The 17254-nt window shown below is 37.9% G+C and overlaps 1 protein-coding gene across 1 annotated transcript in view; it reads right to left on the reverse strand.

The window, feature by feature from the left end:
- Positions 1-6140, reverse strand: part of LOC144629977 (melanocyte-stimulating hormone receptor-like) — a 13112-nt gene extending 6972 nt beyond the window's left edge. The window contains exon 1 of the mRNA XM_078488240.1: positions 5557-6140. Within this exon, the coding sequence (XP_078344366.1) occupies positions 5557-6083 (527 nt within the window). The 5' untranslated portion in view covers positions 6084-6140. The remainder of the gene's footprint in view (positions 1-5556) is intronic.
- Positions 6141-17254: the final 11114 nt, after the last annotated feature.

The raw sequence follows: 17254 nt of genomic DNA on the forward strand, positions 1-17254 counted from the left end.
ATACTAGTGGAAGACACTACACATGCTCGCAAGTGTTAGTAAATTTAGACAGGTCAAATCACGCGCACGCGCCCAATGTGTATCTCGAGGTCGATGTCAGTGACCGCATACCTTAATGAATGCATATGATGAGCCAAGGTGTCCCCCGCGGCCTTAAACCAAAGCTGGAACACCATCCAACAGCTGGCCAAAGACAGACAGCAGTGGAAGAACTTTGTTGCTGCCCTACGTGCCAATGGGCATAATGGGCAGTGAGTGAGTGAGTGACTTTTGAAGGGAGTTATTAGGAAACGTTTTGGACCGTGGGGGAATTCATTACATTTTTTTCAACTTAAGTTATAAAATATACTGTTTTATCTTTTCCTTTGTTTTTTCACTCTTTGATAAAAAGTTAAGATGCCGGACGAACAACATTTTTCCATTTCCCATAAGCCTAAAAGAATGACTGCAAAATGAATATCGTGGCCAGACCAATTAGTAAATACGTTTAGCGCTTTTCATCGCTTAGTATACGTAAGAAGCTGTTTTATTTTTGTATGCATCATTGGCAACTTTGCTGGTTGTCTACTGGGGTTCTGCCCAATCTATTTTTCTTCACTCTGTAACATTAATTCTTGTCCAACCTGCAACTTTGCTGGATTTTTATTTCTTTTCCACGACAAGTACATATTTCTTTTTGCGTATAAGCTCTGAAATAAAATAAAAAAGCAAACCATAAAAAGAAAACCTCTTTGCTAGTTTGCTATGACTATTGCTTTGTAGTAAATACTTGCTGTTAGAGTCCGGCCATGCCGACTACAAAAAGGGAAGAATACCACACCAATAAAGACATATACAGGGTAAAAAGGTAGTTATTACATTGTTATTACATCAACCTCTATTTTGGTCGACGTATTTGCTGATACACCATCGAGCAAGAGGCAATAACTGCACGAGCTATTTTTTCCGCTGTACATCCGTTTCTTGTCTAATTAAGCAGCAGATTTGCTAAGTCTTTTGCTAGAACTAATCAGTAAGTTACACAATTTTAAGAGCCAGCGCTTAAGAGGGTCCTGCTCTTAGGATCGCCTGTACATATGCAAGATAAATAAAATCGATTTTATCAAACTTTGTCAGGATATAGGGTTTTACTAACTTGTTTCAAAAATGTATCTCTGAGATTGTTTCGATTTTTATTTTTTTCGTCGAGACGACTCTTCGGATTTGGCCGCTCGAAGCGCCAAATTCGGCTCTAAAATACCACTTTTTTCGAAGGCGAGCATAAAAAAATATGATCCGTAGCAGAAAAGGCTGGTACATAGTATTAAAATATCATCTCTCAGATCCGAATAAAATTTAAATCTGAATTTTTATCAAATTTTCAAAATTATAAGCTTCGGCCATGTTGCATCACGCTTAAATTTAGGTCAACTTCGTGAGCCAAAAAGTCAATCTGGTACATGGATTAGGCTGTCAAAACTATTTTTCTGAATAAAAGTATCACTTCATCTTCGATTTTATCCAAAAACTAGCCTGGGTATTAAAATAAAACGGAAAAAATCGAGAGCGGCTTGAAAACTTGACACTTGAGCTAATTACTTGACATTTTGACCTTTCATGTTGCGATTGTTATCGCACAGATTGATCTAGAAAGTTCGACTTTGGGTCTTATTCCCCGTCAAATAGTATTTTTAGTCTCCCAAATAACCGAGCGAAATCATTTATTATATTTTACAGTAAAAATAAGCCTCAAATGAACATTCTTAGCACGTTTTAATATTTTGAGTTACAAATTCTGCAAATTACATCTGGCGGTTTGGCGAGGTCCGACAATGCACGCAATGAAAATATCAGTTTATAAATCACCACGGCGAGATAAATCTTCCTTAAAAATCGAAGAATAGATAGTAAACTAAATTAATTGCACATTTTCCTACCTTTATCGAGCCTATTTTGCCGAGAAGTGGTAACGTAAATGCGTTCATTCTACAAATCCATAAACTGTCGGCGAATGTTCTCAAGTTACATATTAACCACAGACACAGGGTACCCAAGCACCCCTTGAAGACTTGGGAGGTGGGGGACGGGTTTTGTACAATGTGTAAAGAAAAACGACTCAAAAAAAAAAAAGAAAACGCTAAATTTAAAGGCTATAAAGCAAGTTATAGTGGAAATTTTGCTTTAACAATGAAAAAACTCTTTGCTTTCGGTCACTTTTCTTACTCTAAAAAGGTGCGACACAGGATAATATTTATAATGATAATCATCCTTAGTTTAGTTTTCCTTATTTCTTTCCACCTGACACGATTGTGTTATCTTTGCCTCCAATAAATTAATTCGCATCTTGGGCAAATAGATACCTAACAAACTGTAGGAAAAATACCGCCGATAGTCAGTTTAAGGTGAGATTCGTCGATATCAAACACCCCTGCGAGAAAAAATTGATATACTACAGCTTTTTACCCAACAGACCCGCTTCGCAGGATGTTTTAAAAAATTTCTGTCATTTCTGGATACGACCAGCGTGACAAACCAGACAACATAGGTTATAGTAACCTACGTAGTTTTTGGGTGCGCATTTGGAAAACGCTCGTTTTCTAAATGCGCATACAAAAACTTCATAGCCCCGTTCTTCGCAGGCTACTGTACAGACAACTGTAAAACACCAAATGCGTAAAGATTCTCTGAATTTTTACCAGCCTCGTTTCCAGTGCCTCTCTCTTTTTCCTCCCTTGGGAACAGGGTTGATTGTTTTTTTTTTTTTTTTGCGTGACGACCATGCAGAATGTGTGACACAGTACCGGGATTTTGTAATCAGATTGTGCATAGCGACAAGGCCCGATATTAAAGGGAACTTCTTTTTAAAACCAAGCTGTTCATAATTGGAATACGCAAATAAAGTCAACGATCACACAAACAATTTGACCAATTATTTTAAAATACAAAACATATACTAAGCTGCTTACCTGCTCGAGAGAGTACGAGTTTCGCCTCACAATCTAATAGAGTCTCCAATAACACGGTAGGTACCCAGGTGGCCTTGGATACTTTTCTTGCAACTTCCCACAACGACACATTTAACATTAGCCGGATTAGTGGCACTGGATCCGCACGCTCCTCCAACAAGTGTGTAGCCTGCAGAACAGGCGGTTTATTTTTTGCGGGGTAAAAACTCGCACTTCGCGCTTCGACCCGCAAAATAAACCGCCTGTTCTGCAAGCTAACATGTGTGGCAAAACCACATAGGCCGTTTCACGGATGCGGCATTTTGCCCCCTTCACATCCTATAATGCTTATTAAAATGATTTATTCTTTTATTGTGATAATTTCTCAATTACCATAATAAAAGAAAAAATATATATTATAGGATGCGAAGGAGGCAAAGTCAATATCCGTAAAACGGCCTATGAAGCCATTGATCGTGAATTAAAGCACAATTCTACTAGTTTCCTAGCTTGGTATTTCGCAACCGAAAGTGTGCACAACACAGTTGGAAGTTAATTTTAAAAACAAGACAACAACAGCAGTTTTGCAAGGGCAATATCGTTTGTTCCCACAAACACGTGTACCACAATATCGGGAAATTAGCCATGTTCAAAACGAGCAGGGGACTGGGTACGAATATTCAATATCGATTGCACTGAAAAACTGGGCCCGTCATCTGAAAGAGCATCCAAAAATTAGTAACTCAACCAAATTTGAGAGTTATTAGTTTAAACGCATAGGTATGGTTCACTTTTAGAAATTGCTAAAATAAGAGAGCTTACTATGGATTGGAGGGACAGCAGTCCATCCAGCCATACTAAGTTCTCTTATTTTAACGATTTTTAAAAGAGTTAACAAACAGCTGCAAGCAAGGCTGATCATACTACGTGAAAATAGGCTTTGCGAGACAACACCACGACTGGAACCGATACAGCAGGATTGCAACCGCGGACAGCTGTTTCGTTCTTATTGGAACTCATCAGCGCGGTGTAGCGAATCTAAATGACGCCAGCCCAAAGGCCAACGCAAATAAATTGCCCAATAACCCGTACACTGTATCAAGTTCCGTACTTTGAACTTACTTGTCCCCCGAATCACGCGCTGCCACATCACGTGTTTCGGGGGACAAGGAATTCAAAGTGTCACGATGGAGTCTCGCAAAGCAAAATAACTTAAATGTGGTAGGCACAGCCATTCCGAACATTTAAGCGCATGGACAAAACCATGCTAAATAAAAGCACAGCATATCGGATCTGAAAAGATCTACGGTCCAAAAATATGTAAAAGTAAGACTAAAGCTGCAAGGGACCGCGAACGATAATGCTGCTATTCGTAGGATCTACTGAGAGATCTGATCAGCATATTTTTGGACATGGTAGACGGCGGATAAAAGGGATACCACTGCCACTGGCTGTACAATAAGTCCAACACAGAGGTCTGAAAATTCCAAGCAACGTAGAAATAGTTTGGAGGGCGGTTTGAGAGAGGATTCTCTGTGAAGGGCAACCAATGCAGTTAACTACAATTAGTTCTGATTAGCCTTTGGATAATTTCGAATTAAAATTAGTTCATAACAGCCCTTGTTGTTGGTCCGTTAAATGTAAATAAAGTTGACTGGCAAAAGCTGTTCATTCTGATTAGTTATTCGCTTGTAAACTTAAGACTATCCCATGAAACCTGCTTGGGTATAACTATAGTTAGTCTGTATTGTTTTGGATCACCGAGGGGTAAATTTTCTAACTATAGTTAGGGCGAACAGAGAAGCGGTCACATTACCGCTTACCGCATGGAGTTCCCGGTGTTGTGGTCTGGTCTTTGCCCGTTGTACTGTGCTTACTGTGAAATGCTCGGAGATATTAGCTGTATAAGCTACTCTTCAAATCCGAGGGTAAACAAAGTGATGATGATGATGATGATGATTACCAAAATAGCTAACTATAGTTATCCCCGTCTTAACTATAGTGAGAAGCCTAAATGTGACCACAGCCAATATCTACATTTCCTTAAGGTAAATGATTAATTTTTGAAATATTTACATGTCATTCTGCGATGAATATATAATTTTTCATTTACAAAATGGAAAACTGACTTTAAAAACTCATTATATATGAGCTGTCTTTTTAAATCCTTCTTTCTTTTTTCAAAGTTGCCTCACGGAATTTTTTCAAAAGTCACTTTGTTCTTTAGTCTTTACATAACTTACAGAAACCTAAATTTCTGAGTATTTCCTTAACTGCATGTCTCAATTCCCGAATTTTCCAACAATACAGAAAGGGGTTCAGCGATGAATTTAAATAAACCAGAGTTAAAGCAAAAAAGGTAATGATTACTTGCGATCCGTTTTGCTCAGATTGAGTTGTATTGACAATTAAAACCAAACCCAACGGAGCATAGCAAATCATCAGTGCAACAAAAACCCACAAAGCAGTGGATACTGTCTTTTTGTATCGCAGCAAGTGTAACGGGGAAATTCCATTTTGCTGCCCTTGCGGGGTAACTTGAGCTTGTATGTGATTTCGAAGAGTGAGATAGATTCGCATATAACAGTAAGTCGACGTTATTAGCCATAACAATAACATTACAGCGCTGTACACGAGGAAATCGAAAATGTCCGTGTATTGCAACACGCAGCTTACAATGGAAATTAACAAAAACAGTGCAACGAGCAAGCGGGCTCGCTTCATGGTAACTACGTGTCTATACCTGATGCCCAACAACAGAGCAAGAAGTCTGTCTACGCTGATTGCAGTCAGGACTGCAAGTGAAAATCCACCCATTAATATGCTCATGGAATACCACAGAATCTCAGCCACTCGACAAAGCCTCCAGCGATGGTAGACGGCGGATAAAAGAAAAACTACTGTCACAGGCTGCACAATAAGTCCAACACAGAGGTCTGAAAGTGCCAAGCAACGTAGAAATAGTTTGGAAGGCGGATTGAGAGAGGAATCTCTGCAAAGGGCAACGAGAATCAACGCATTTCCAAGAGTTGCTGTTAGGGCTAATGGAATATTTATACCCGATACCACCGAGATCATAGTGTAAAATTGCGAAGAGTTGAGATGCACGGCCATGGCTGGGTCACAAAGAGGACCAGGTTGTATTGAATTGTTGCTCATGCTGCAACTTTGATCACAGAATCGTCTTAAAACTTATAAAGTGTTTTTCAATGATCAGTTTATAATGTGCGTGATCCAACTGAAAACGTTTAAAACATAACTTGTCTTAGCATTAGGTGAATTTGTGTGTTGGAGTGGAAGAAAACAAAGCTGTCAATATTTTATTAACTGTATAAACACATCTGCTGATTCCCATCCAATAGAATTTAGAAGTGAAAACATTGACGCGATTGTAATTATTTAAAACCTTAAACTGATTATTTTACTGACTTTTATGCTGTATTGTCATTATCTGGGTAATCACCCTTGGCGGTTTCTGCACTACAAACCTCTTAAAAATTCATTATAATATTGACTCTCTCCTGTATTGTCACAGTAAAGTGCAGATAATATTGATTTTCGTGATCTGAGTAATTATCCTTAGGGAAAAATGGACTTCCAAATTCTTTTATGAAGTTGTAGATTCTTAACCTTCGAATCATTCCCAGTTAAAGAGACGAACTGAGTTCATTTAAACATACACAAGTTAGAGAGGAGACCGATTTCCATCTGATGTTAAGGTGGCTCAACTGGATTCTTTAGGGGTAACACTGCTCAAGTTTGAGAATTAACTACGTCGCCATTAACAATGCTATCGAAAAACGATCACCACAGTTGTATTAGATAAAGATGAAATTTTTTTATGATCAGTGTTATATTGACATCGGAGTTGCCATAGCGACGAAATGACGTCATTAGGTCTTTTACTTTCGCTCGTATTACTCTTCACCAGGAGATTTTTACGAACATCGCTCAAAGGAGCTTATACCACACATAGCTGCCTCGATGTTGGCAAAGTTTGAACAAATTCTATGAGAGCGTTTTCGAAATATTTGGGGACGAAGTTTTCGGGGCTATAAAAGCAGTCAAAAACATACATACAAGAAAATGGGGTAATATCTAAAGAAAACGACGCGCCTGTGAATTGCAATTTCATCTTATGGTAGTTTGATTTCGTTTAAAATCGTGTGTAAAACAGTGGTGGGGATTGCTTTGGTCGATTGCGAGAAAAAAGAATTTGATGAGCGTGCGTTCAGGTGCTCTTGTTGCCATTTTTGTTTATAATTTGGTCTATGCCTTCAACAGTGATAATAAATTAAAAACCGCTCGATGAATTTTTTGTAAAATTTGACAAACTCGAGGTTTGTCATCATTTGATAAAGCTTGCAAGTTTCAAGCTCATTGAAAACATTTAAGGCAGTAAAATTGGGCCTCCAATGTACTGATTTTTTCTCGCCTTAAGCCTTTTACAGGGTCAACGTTTCTTCAATTTGGTATATATCTTTAAGGTGGCTCCATAGGGTTTTGAGATATTACGGCGCGCGCACAAGTGATACCCATCAAGATATCATTTTCGCGTTATTTTTTTAACTAGTTAAATAAAAGCTGCCGAAATATTAAAAACAAGGACTAAAATATGTTGTGCATTATTCTTTTTAAAAATAACGGCCTTTGTTTTTGAGCTACATCTACTCAAAAAGACCTATTTTTTGGTGTTTTTATGGCTTTGATCTTAAATTTCTTTAATTTTCTTCGGTGAAAATTTTTGAAATTCCCCCAACGGATTGAATCTAATGAGAAATAACTTTTAAAAACAAAAAAAGTAGGGGTTGTCCAGGTCGTTTTTGCGTTTTTGGTTATTTTGTGTTTTTTTGACTAAGCAAAAAAATTGGCTTATAAATTTTTTTAAAAAAACGGCAAAAAGGGCAGTTGAAAAGGTATAACATCTATGCCAAATTTTAAGGAATTTCACCGAAGGAAACTCTAGTAAATACAAGGGGAAAATTTCTATTTTTCGCCCGAATAACAGTTACGTCATCAGAATAGAAATTGTCCAAGATCGCTATTTGAGCATGCGCGAACTTTTGAACCATACCAGTTGATGTGTAAAGACGAGCGTTTCCCGTTGTTGTCGGTTTTTGTGCGAATATCTGTTAACCCCAAGGTTAATTAGAGACATACCTTAATCCTTTATATAGCAGAATCTCTGAAATTCTGCTAGAAGTATCTCACAATCGCGAAGACTATTCTTTATTTTCTCTTTTGCTTTCGATCGTACGAACTTCACAAAAGCGGCCAGAAGCACCGCGGACGTTGTAAACACCTTTTTAGGGTGTTGTAAACTCTTTTATCTGCTCAACACAGGAAAGCACGGGTGTTGTCTCATTGGCAGGAAGCAAGTCTCGCGTTTTCTCGCCGAAAATTTCACGCTCGCGTGAAGCCGCCATGTTTGTTTTGATTTGCCGGCATTTCAAGCTCGCCCTTTCGTACCCATTCTTCGCGCGGTCAAGAAACCCTATGGAGCCACCTTAAATAGAAAATCTTAAATCTGCCATTCTACATTGAATAAAATTTCTTTATTCAAAAAATGGAAAATGTATAATAAAATACAATAGAGGAAGTCGCTAACGTTCTTTAATACTTTCTTTTTCACGTAATCTGACTTGGTATGACTTGGCGCCATACAAGGGATGTCAATTAACTTTAATGACTCGTACTTTCAAAACTTATTTACTCTTTTAGTGATTTTCCGTAATTTCACCAAAGGTATTTTGTCATTCAGTCGCGACCTAAACCTAAATTGCTGAGTAATTTCCTTAACTGCATGTCTCACCTCTCTGATCTTCCAACAATACAGCATGGGATTCAGCGATGAATTTAAATAAATTAGCGTTATTGCAAAAAAAGGTCAAGGCTACCAGAGATCCGTTTAGCTCTGATAGGGTTGTATTAGCAATCAAAATCAAACCAAACGGAGCGTAGCAGATAATCATTGTAGCGAAAACCCACAAAACAGTGGACACCGTCTTCTTGTATCGCAATAAGTTTAACTGTGAAATTCCTTTCTGTTGTTCTTGGGTAACTTGGGCTTGTATGTGATTTCGAAGAACGAGATAGATTCGCACATAACAGTAAATCGACGTTATTAGCCATGACAGCAATATTACAACGCCGAACGAGAGGAAAGCGAAAAAGTCTATGTATTGCAATGCACAGTTAACAATGGGCATTAACAAAAACAGGGCGATGAGCAAGCGAGCTCGCCTGATTGTTACCACTTGTCTATACCTCATGCCCAACACCAAAGCAAGAAGTCTGTCCACGCTAATTGCAGTCAAAGTTGCAAGTGAAAATTCTGCCATCAATATGCCCAATGGATACCACAGAAACTCGCCAACTCGACAAAGATCCCAGCGATGGTAGACGGCGGATAAAAGGGAAACCACTGCCACTGGCTGCACAATAAGTCCAACACAGAGGTCTGAAAATGCCAAGCAACGTAGAAATAGTTTGGAAGGCGGATAAAGAGAAGATTCTCTGCGAAGAGCAACGAGGATCAATGCATTTCCAAGAGTTGCTGTTATGGATAATGCAATATTTATACCCGATACCACCAGGATCAAAGTGGAAAGTTGCGAAGAGTTTCGGTGTACGGCCAAAGTTGGGTAACAAAGAAAGCCAGTTAAAAGTGAGGAATTAAACATGATGTATGTCCGTCCACAGGATCCGCCTAAGATTATTTATTGTACTTTGGTGATCAGTTTATAACCAGGTTGATCCAACGTAAAGTGTTTTAAACACCACTTTACTCAGCATCAAGGTAAATTTATGCTTTGGAGTTAAAGAAAATACAGCTGTCAATATTTTATAAATTGTATAAACACATCTGCTGTTTAACATCCAATAGAATTCTGAGGCAAAAGACTGATGATTATTGTCACTCCAAACCTAAAATTAATTATTTTATTGGTTCTCTGTTATATTCTCAAAGTGAAATGCAGAGTATATGTTTTTCATGATCTGAACAATCACCCTTCGGGAGAATAAGTACTTTCCACAGTTGTGATGGAGTTGTATATACAGTATTTACCCGCTTATAAGAACCTGCAATTTAAGACTGACCTGTTAGCCTAAAAATATCAATTTAGACCCCATTTACATAAGAACCTATTTAGCCTAAAATTTGAAACAGGTACTTATAGAAAGGTTCTTATAGAAATTAACCTAAAAAAATCTTCAAAGAGCGATTTTACTTCAACCGTGAAACAAAATCTATCAATTAGTGCTAAATAGTCAAAACTAAACAAAAGAAACAATGAAATTAGTGTTTAATAGTGTCTATTTGAGTAGAAGCTATTTCACGGTTGAAGTAAAATCGCTCTATATGTATATATTTCATTAGATATATATCATTAAATCAACTTTTAGCCTGATACTGAGAATTAAAATATCTACTAAAATGGGTCATGGCCACATACTGTACTGTCTAAAGGCCAGGCCTGTTTTGGCATTAAATTAATATACATGCCACCTTTCTACCATTCACAGGTGTATAATATATTTCTCATTAAATAAGAACCTATTTAAGAACCTGCGTAGCCTAAAATTCCACTAAGCACCATTTACATAAGAACCCGTTTAGGCTAAATTTGGAAAAATGGGTTCTTATAAGTGGGTAAGTACTGTACTTAACTACATTCCACAAAGGCTGGTGTTTGCTGGGGATACGCACAAGCACAATCATCAGGGGCATAAGGGCATAAGAAGAACGAACGTGAAACCGCATACGACCTGAGGGACTCTGGATATAAACTAAATGTTCCGTTACCGCGCACTAACTATTACAAAAGTGGCTTTAACTAGAGTGGCGCGGTGTTATGGAACAGTCTTCCCTGCAATGTAACACAAGCAGAGTCCCTTGGACAATTTCAGGGCTTGATAAAACAAACACTCTAAGGCACAGCATTTGTGGAAAGCAGCTTTTTGTTTTTGTTATATTTTACTTTTTTTCGCAACTCTGTATCTTGCTGTCGAATTTTACCCGTGGATAAACAAAGATTACCATTACCATTACTAACACAGTTATCTGGCATTTTTTAATTTGGGTGCTCGCTCTCCAAAAACCCCAACACTTCAGGCTATTGTTTTGGTTATTAACTCGCAGTTTATCATAATTGTCTTTTGCAATTTTTCATCACAGTTTGAGTTTTGACAGTATTGAAATCATTAACAAAAGGTACCGAGGTTCTTAAATTCAATCACTACGGAATTTCATAATTTAATTTTCCCAGCAAATGTAAGCTCAGTTTGAGCTAAATAACACGTTTCACGTTAAGTTTGAAAAGGTATTCTGGTCTCAGAAGAAAATTTTATGATAATCTTCCTTTCGTTTGCGCTTTTCACAACAAATTTTACATGGCCCAGCTGACCACGAGTCTCTCGAAGCTCAGTTGGTTAGAGCGCCCAACCGGTATCTGGGAGACCATGGGTTCGATTTCCGTCGGGGACTCAGAATTTTTCTTTGTCTCATGCTCATGTCACTGTTGAAAAATTAATGTTCAAATTTTTGGTATTCGCAAGGAAGTTGTGTTGTTTGCATTAATAAAAATATATTCACGTCACGGTATTGACAAGAAAAAAACTCCAGTGTACAATTAGATTGAAAATTCAACTGCTTTTGTTAAAGAAAATGAAAATGGTTATCGTAATCAACACGCATTAGTGAAAAAACACATTTACTGATGGTCAGTCACAGCATCTTAAGGAGAGGATTGGAATTTTTTAGGCTCGTTTTCGTCTTTCTTTCATTAATAGACAACAGAATCAGAGATTTTTGTTGCATGGCCTAAAAGAGGGCGTTACTAAACACAGGAACGAGACGGAATGGACCGGAATGAGGCGAAATGAACCGGAATGAGCCGGAATGGACCGGAATGAGACCGGAATGGACCGGAATGAGACCGGAATAGACCGGAATAAGACCGGAATGAGACCGGAATGAACCGGAATGAGCCAGAATTGACCGGAATGAACCGGAATGAGCCGAAATGGACTGGAATGAACCGGAATGGACCGGAATGAGCCGGAATAGACCAGAATAAGCCGGAATAAGACCTGACTGGACCGGAATGAGACCGGACTGATCCAGAATGGACAGGAATGAGACTTAATGAGTCCAGAATGGGCCGGAATAGAACTAAATGAGACTCACAATTTCAGTTTCAAACAGTTCTACGTTTTCACTTTTTTCTAAATTCTTTGTTGTGGGTTGGGAGGGATTAAGTCGCTTTTACAAGGATATTGTTTGACACCAAAATCTACATGCGGTGTTATTGGCCAGCGAACTACTTCAAAATAGTTTCGCGTTCTAGCGTGACAGTTGCGGTATTCAGGCCAAAAAAATCGTAGCTTCGAGTTTTTTGAAGCTGACTTTGAGCCTTTGACGTTCCGAACATTTCCCCTAGTAAGAGTATATTCATTACTTTTTTAACGCTTTTTTTTAAAAATAGAACGGGCATATTGTCTTCCAAAAAAATTGTCGATGCCGTCTGTGACAGACGACATAAACTTTGAGCGTGAAAAACTTGAAAATGAAGCTCAGCTAACAAAAACTTAGCTCGTCACCGCGAAAAAAAGAGAAACTGAGGGAAATTTGGAGACTAAACTTATTTAAATGACTTAATTTCTTTTTGTTTGTTTCGGAACACTGGACATAAGGAGAAAGGTGCCGATGCCGAACAGCCGTGTTTTCCAAGATCAGAAGTTTAAAAAGCTTGTTATAAGGTCAATTATTTAGATTATCGAGTTTACCTAAAGAATTATCGATTTTATAGAATCGCTAACTACTTCTGTAACATTATGCACCATAATTTCATTATACCCAGGCCCACCGCGGACACTTCCTCAATGAAGTGGTTACTTACCCATCGAACGGATACTCAGGAAGTAGTGACTGGGAAATAATCAGAAACATCCTGGCAAAAGCAGCTTAATCCCCCTAACCCACAACAAAAAAAATAGAAAAAAGAATTGTTTTTGAAATCCTTTAGCTATATTTAGCATACATGTATAAAGAACATTTGCTGGCATATTCGAGTCTAATTTAGTTCTATTCCAGCCAATTCCGGTCTCATTCTGTCTTGTTCCTGTCCATTCCGGACCATTCCGGTCTCATTCCGGTTCATTCCAGTCCATTTCGGTTCATTCCAGTTCATTCCGGTCCATTCCGGCTCATTCCGGTGCATTCCGGTCTCATTCCGGTCTCATTCCGGTCCATTCCGGTCTCGTTCCGGTCCATTCCGGCTCATTCCGGTTCATTTCGCCTCATTCCGGTCCATTCCGTTCCGTTCCGGTGTTTAGTAACGCCCCCTAAAAGATAATTATTACAAAAATGTTTTGTTAAAAATTGGATCGAATTCATGTTTTCACATTTAGTTTCCGCGGCAACAATGGTACAATTGTAAAATAGATTTATTTTTGATTATCATTTTTTCAGTTTTTCGGATTATAGCTTTTCTTCGGTATTCCTATCGCTTTAAAGGGTATTTACAAATTACGTATCCCCACCAAAAGTGACCAGTGATTAAGCTGAATATTGCCGTTTGCGGGTAAGCTATTGGATAAAACAAACCAACAAACAACAACAAAAAACTAAGAATCACTAGGAAAATAAACCTCTTCGCTTTGTTTACTATCGCTATTTTAAGTACTCGCTGTTAGAGTGCAGCCATGTTATTTTTTGCTGACTGCTAAACTATGATGTTAATCCATTAATTCAGTCTCTTTTGGTCGTTGTTTTTGCTAATTCACTAGTTTCGTTTGGCTATACATCAATTCTTGTCAAACCAGATCAAATTTTTGGTATTCGCAAGGACGTTGTGTTGTTTGCATTAACTAGGCTATTTTTTCGGACTAGTATTAGCAGTTTGGGGAAGTTTCCAAATCAAACAAAACAAGAGTCATTTGAAAGTTGGACGTCAACTATCGCAAGATTCATATCCAGCAGGTTCATATTCGGGGTTTGTGTCGACTTTTATCGCTCATCGGCCTCTATAAACAAACAGAATAAAGAAGTCTTCTTAAGCTGAAGTGAGATGAATTGGTTTTGAAACCATAGAGCGAGATTTTCGATTGAGTGTCGTAAACCCAAAACCGAAGCAATCACTCTGACCAATCACAAAGGACACAGACAAACAAGTAAACCAATCTCGCAAAACTCGAAGCAAATACATGAAGCTGGTGTGATGGGCAGGAAAACGTGTGGGAGTCACGGTTGGTTTTGGTTTAACTTCTGATGGGATGAGAAAGTGGCGCGAGTTTTTTAAACCAATCACAATGCATTATAACGCACAACCAAAGAAAATGCAAATCACTTTCAACACTCAAATGAAAATCTCGCTGACAAACGTAATAGTTGAAGTTTTGGGTGGGATCTTAAGCTTCTGTCTGTGTTACTTCATGTGCTCATAATAGACGATATATCCGCTACATGGGAGTTCACTGTATCGTGACTGTTTGACTTGCATTGTCTCGAGGTCACGTGATTGTCTTGATTTGACGTCACGCAATTTAAGTCGACTCGAAGTCACATGATTTGGCTTGATTTGGTTCAAAAGGCTTCACTTGAATTAACTCGACGTTTCATAATTTGACTTGATTTTAATGACTTGTTTGAGTCACTGTTCACAATGTTTTTCTCAGTTGCTTATTCCTTCAGTCTCGACATCACTTACAAAACCCAGAATTTCTGAGAATTTCCTTAATTACATATCTCAGCTCTCTCATCTTCCAACAATACGGTATGGGGTTCAGCGATGAATTTAAATAAAGCAGCGTTATTGCAACAAAGGTTATGATTACTAGAGATTCGTGTAGACTATCAAAGGCTGCAGTAAAAATCATAACCAAACCAAACGGAAAATAGCAAATCATCATTGTAGCAAACACCCACTTAGTAGTGGACACTGTCTTTTTGTATCGCGACAAGTTTAACGCTGAAATTGCATTTGGCTGCCCTTGCAGTGTAACCTGAGCCTGGATGTGATTTCGAAGAACGAGATAGATTTGCACATAACAGTAACTCGATGTTGTTAGCCACAAAAACCACAATACAGCGCTGTAAACGAGGAAAGGGAAAATGTTAATTTGTTGCAGCACGCATTTTACAATGGAAACAAGTAAAGACAGTGCAGCAAGCAAGCGAGCTCGCTTCATGGTTACCACTTGTCGGTACCTGATGCCCAACAGCAGTGCAAGAAGTCTGTCTACGCTGATTGCAATTATAGTTGCAACTGTAAACCCTGCCATCAGTGTGCCAAAGGAATGCCATAGAAGCTCACCAACTCGACAAAGATTCCAGCGATGGTAGACGGCAGATAAAAATGAAACCACTGCCGCTGGCTGTACAATAAGTCCAACACAGAGGTCAGAAAGCCAGCTTGCAGTGGGTACCAGTTGAACATGATGCAACTGCAATTACAAGACCTCAATCTGCTGGATTCAACAAAAGACGCGTGAAACACTAGATTTCTCGGCTTCAAGGTCTTGTATTAAAGTGCCGAAGGAAAGCTGCTGTTAATATTTTAAGAAACGTATGACATCTGCTGTACAGCTTACAGCCAATAGGACCAGCGGATAAAAATAGATGAACGTTGACTTGAGTAACTTGAATATTACTTTACTCGGGAAATGAAAAAAATATTAAAAGTCAATTAAGCGAAGTCGCCAATGTTGATTTGACATATATTTTAGAGGATCCCTCAATTGTGGTGTTTTTAATAATTTGTGATTCATTGTTGTCTTCATCGAATTGTCTTGAAAGTTTAAATTTTGGCATTTCAGAAACCATTAAGAAGATAAACGAATCTTATGTTCAATTGGTATATAGGAAACAGCGCTTATGTTGCCCGAATCACTGATGCTTTTCACTAGTCTCATTTGTAAAATTTCCTTCGTCTACAAAGGAAAGCTCACTTTTAACAAAAAAACAAAAATTAGTCACGAAGCGAAAAATTACATGTTTACTTTTTATGGTTGGTCTTGTATTGTTATTCTGAAGATGACAAATGGTAAGTAAGAAAGCGCATTGTTGTTTCAAAGGAAAGAGTTATGATTATGTACATTTCGGTTGCGCTTTTCTTGACATATTCTGGAAATTGGAAAGTACTTTTTGTTGTTTGTATAAATAATAATTCAAAAAAATGAATAAAGGTTTAGGAAAGGCACAACTCTTGGGTGGTAGAATAAAATTGATGACTCGAGTGCTCTTTGTGAAAGAAAAATGAAAATGGTGTTCGTATGAGTATTAGTATAAACGTATTTTAGAACAAACTTATTCACAGATGGTCACAAAAACTACAAGCAAAGCTAAGTTGAAAAGATTTTAGTTCGTTTTACTTAATTTTAAAATAGACCAAAGAGAATCACAGGGTTTTCTTGCACAACTTTCGAAAGGAATTTTGAGGAAACATTTGGGTCGGCCCAGAATTCGTTATATTTACCAACACTGGCTTGAGATATAAAATATACTGTCTGATGTTTGAGAATTTTGTTCCCTACTCTGTGGGGAAAAATGTTTTGCGAGCTATTTTAAAGATGCCGAACCAGCAATACTCCTCCATAGTCCTCTTGCATTACTATTAATTTGTCCTTCTAAAAGTGACTAGTCATCAACAACAATCAACAACAATCTTTTATTTGTATTCTTCTTGCCTTTACAAATTACAGTTGAATATACTTATAAGAAATAAAATACGTAGTACTGGCCGACCAGCCATTGTGGCTTCCAGACCCAGTCAGCCAAATATACTGAATATTGGAATAATTTATATATCAAACTGAATATTGTTTTTTTTTTTGTCACGGCTATGTTCGAAAGAGAGAGAGAGACAAAAAGGCAATAGCAATTGTTTTAAAACGACAATTAATTCTGATTTTAGTAACGACTCTTACTTTAAAACGATTTGTGTCTTGATTTAAATTACCTGACTTGCCTTTTCGAGGTCAATTTTCACTTTTCTTGGAATTGAGTTATTTTGTTTTTCAGTCTCTGGTGACCGTACATAGGGTTTCACTGTAATTTATTTGTCATGTCTTGACTTAAATGGACTTGGATTGCCTCCTCAACCGTTCCCTTTTCACAATTTCACCTGAGTTATTGTCCTTCAGTCTCGACATAACTTACAAAAGCCTGAATTACTGAGTATATCCTTAACGGCATGTCTCACCTCTCTGATCTTCCAACAATACAGAAAGGGATTCAGCGAAGAGTTTAAATATACCAGAGTTATCGCATAAAAGTTTATCATTATTTGAGATCCGTATAGTTTAGGAAAGGCTGTACTATATATCAG

This window comes from Oculina patagonica, chromosome 1, assembly GCF_052425735.1.
Source record: "Oculina patagonica isolate OP01 chromosome 1, crgOcupat, whole genome shotgun sequence".
Classification (NCBI taxonomy): Eukaryota; Metazoa; Cnidaria; class Anthozoa; order Scleractinia; family Oculinidae; genus Oculina; species Oculina patagonica.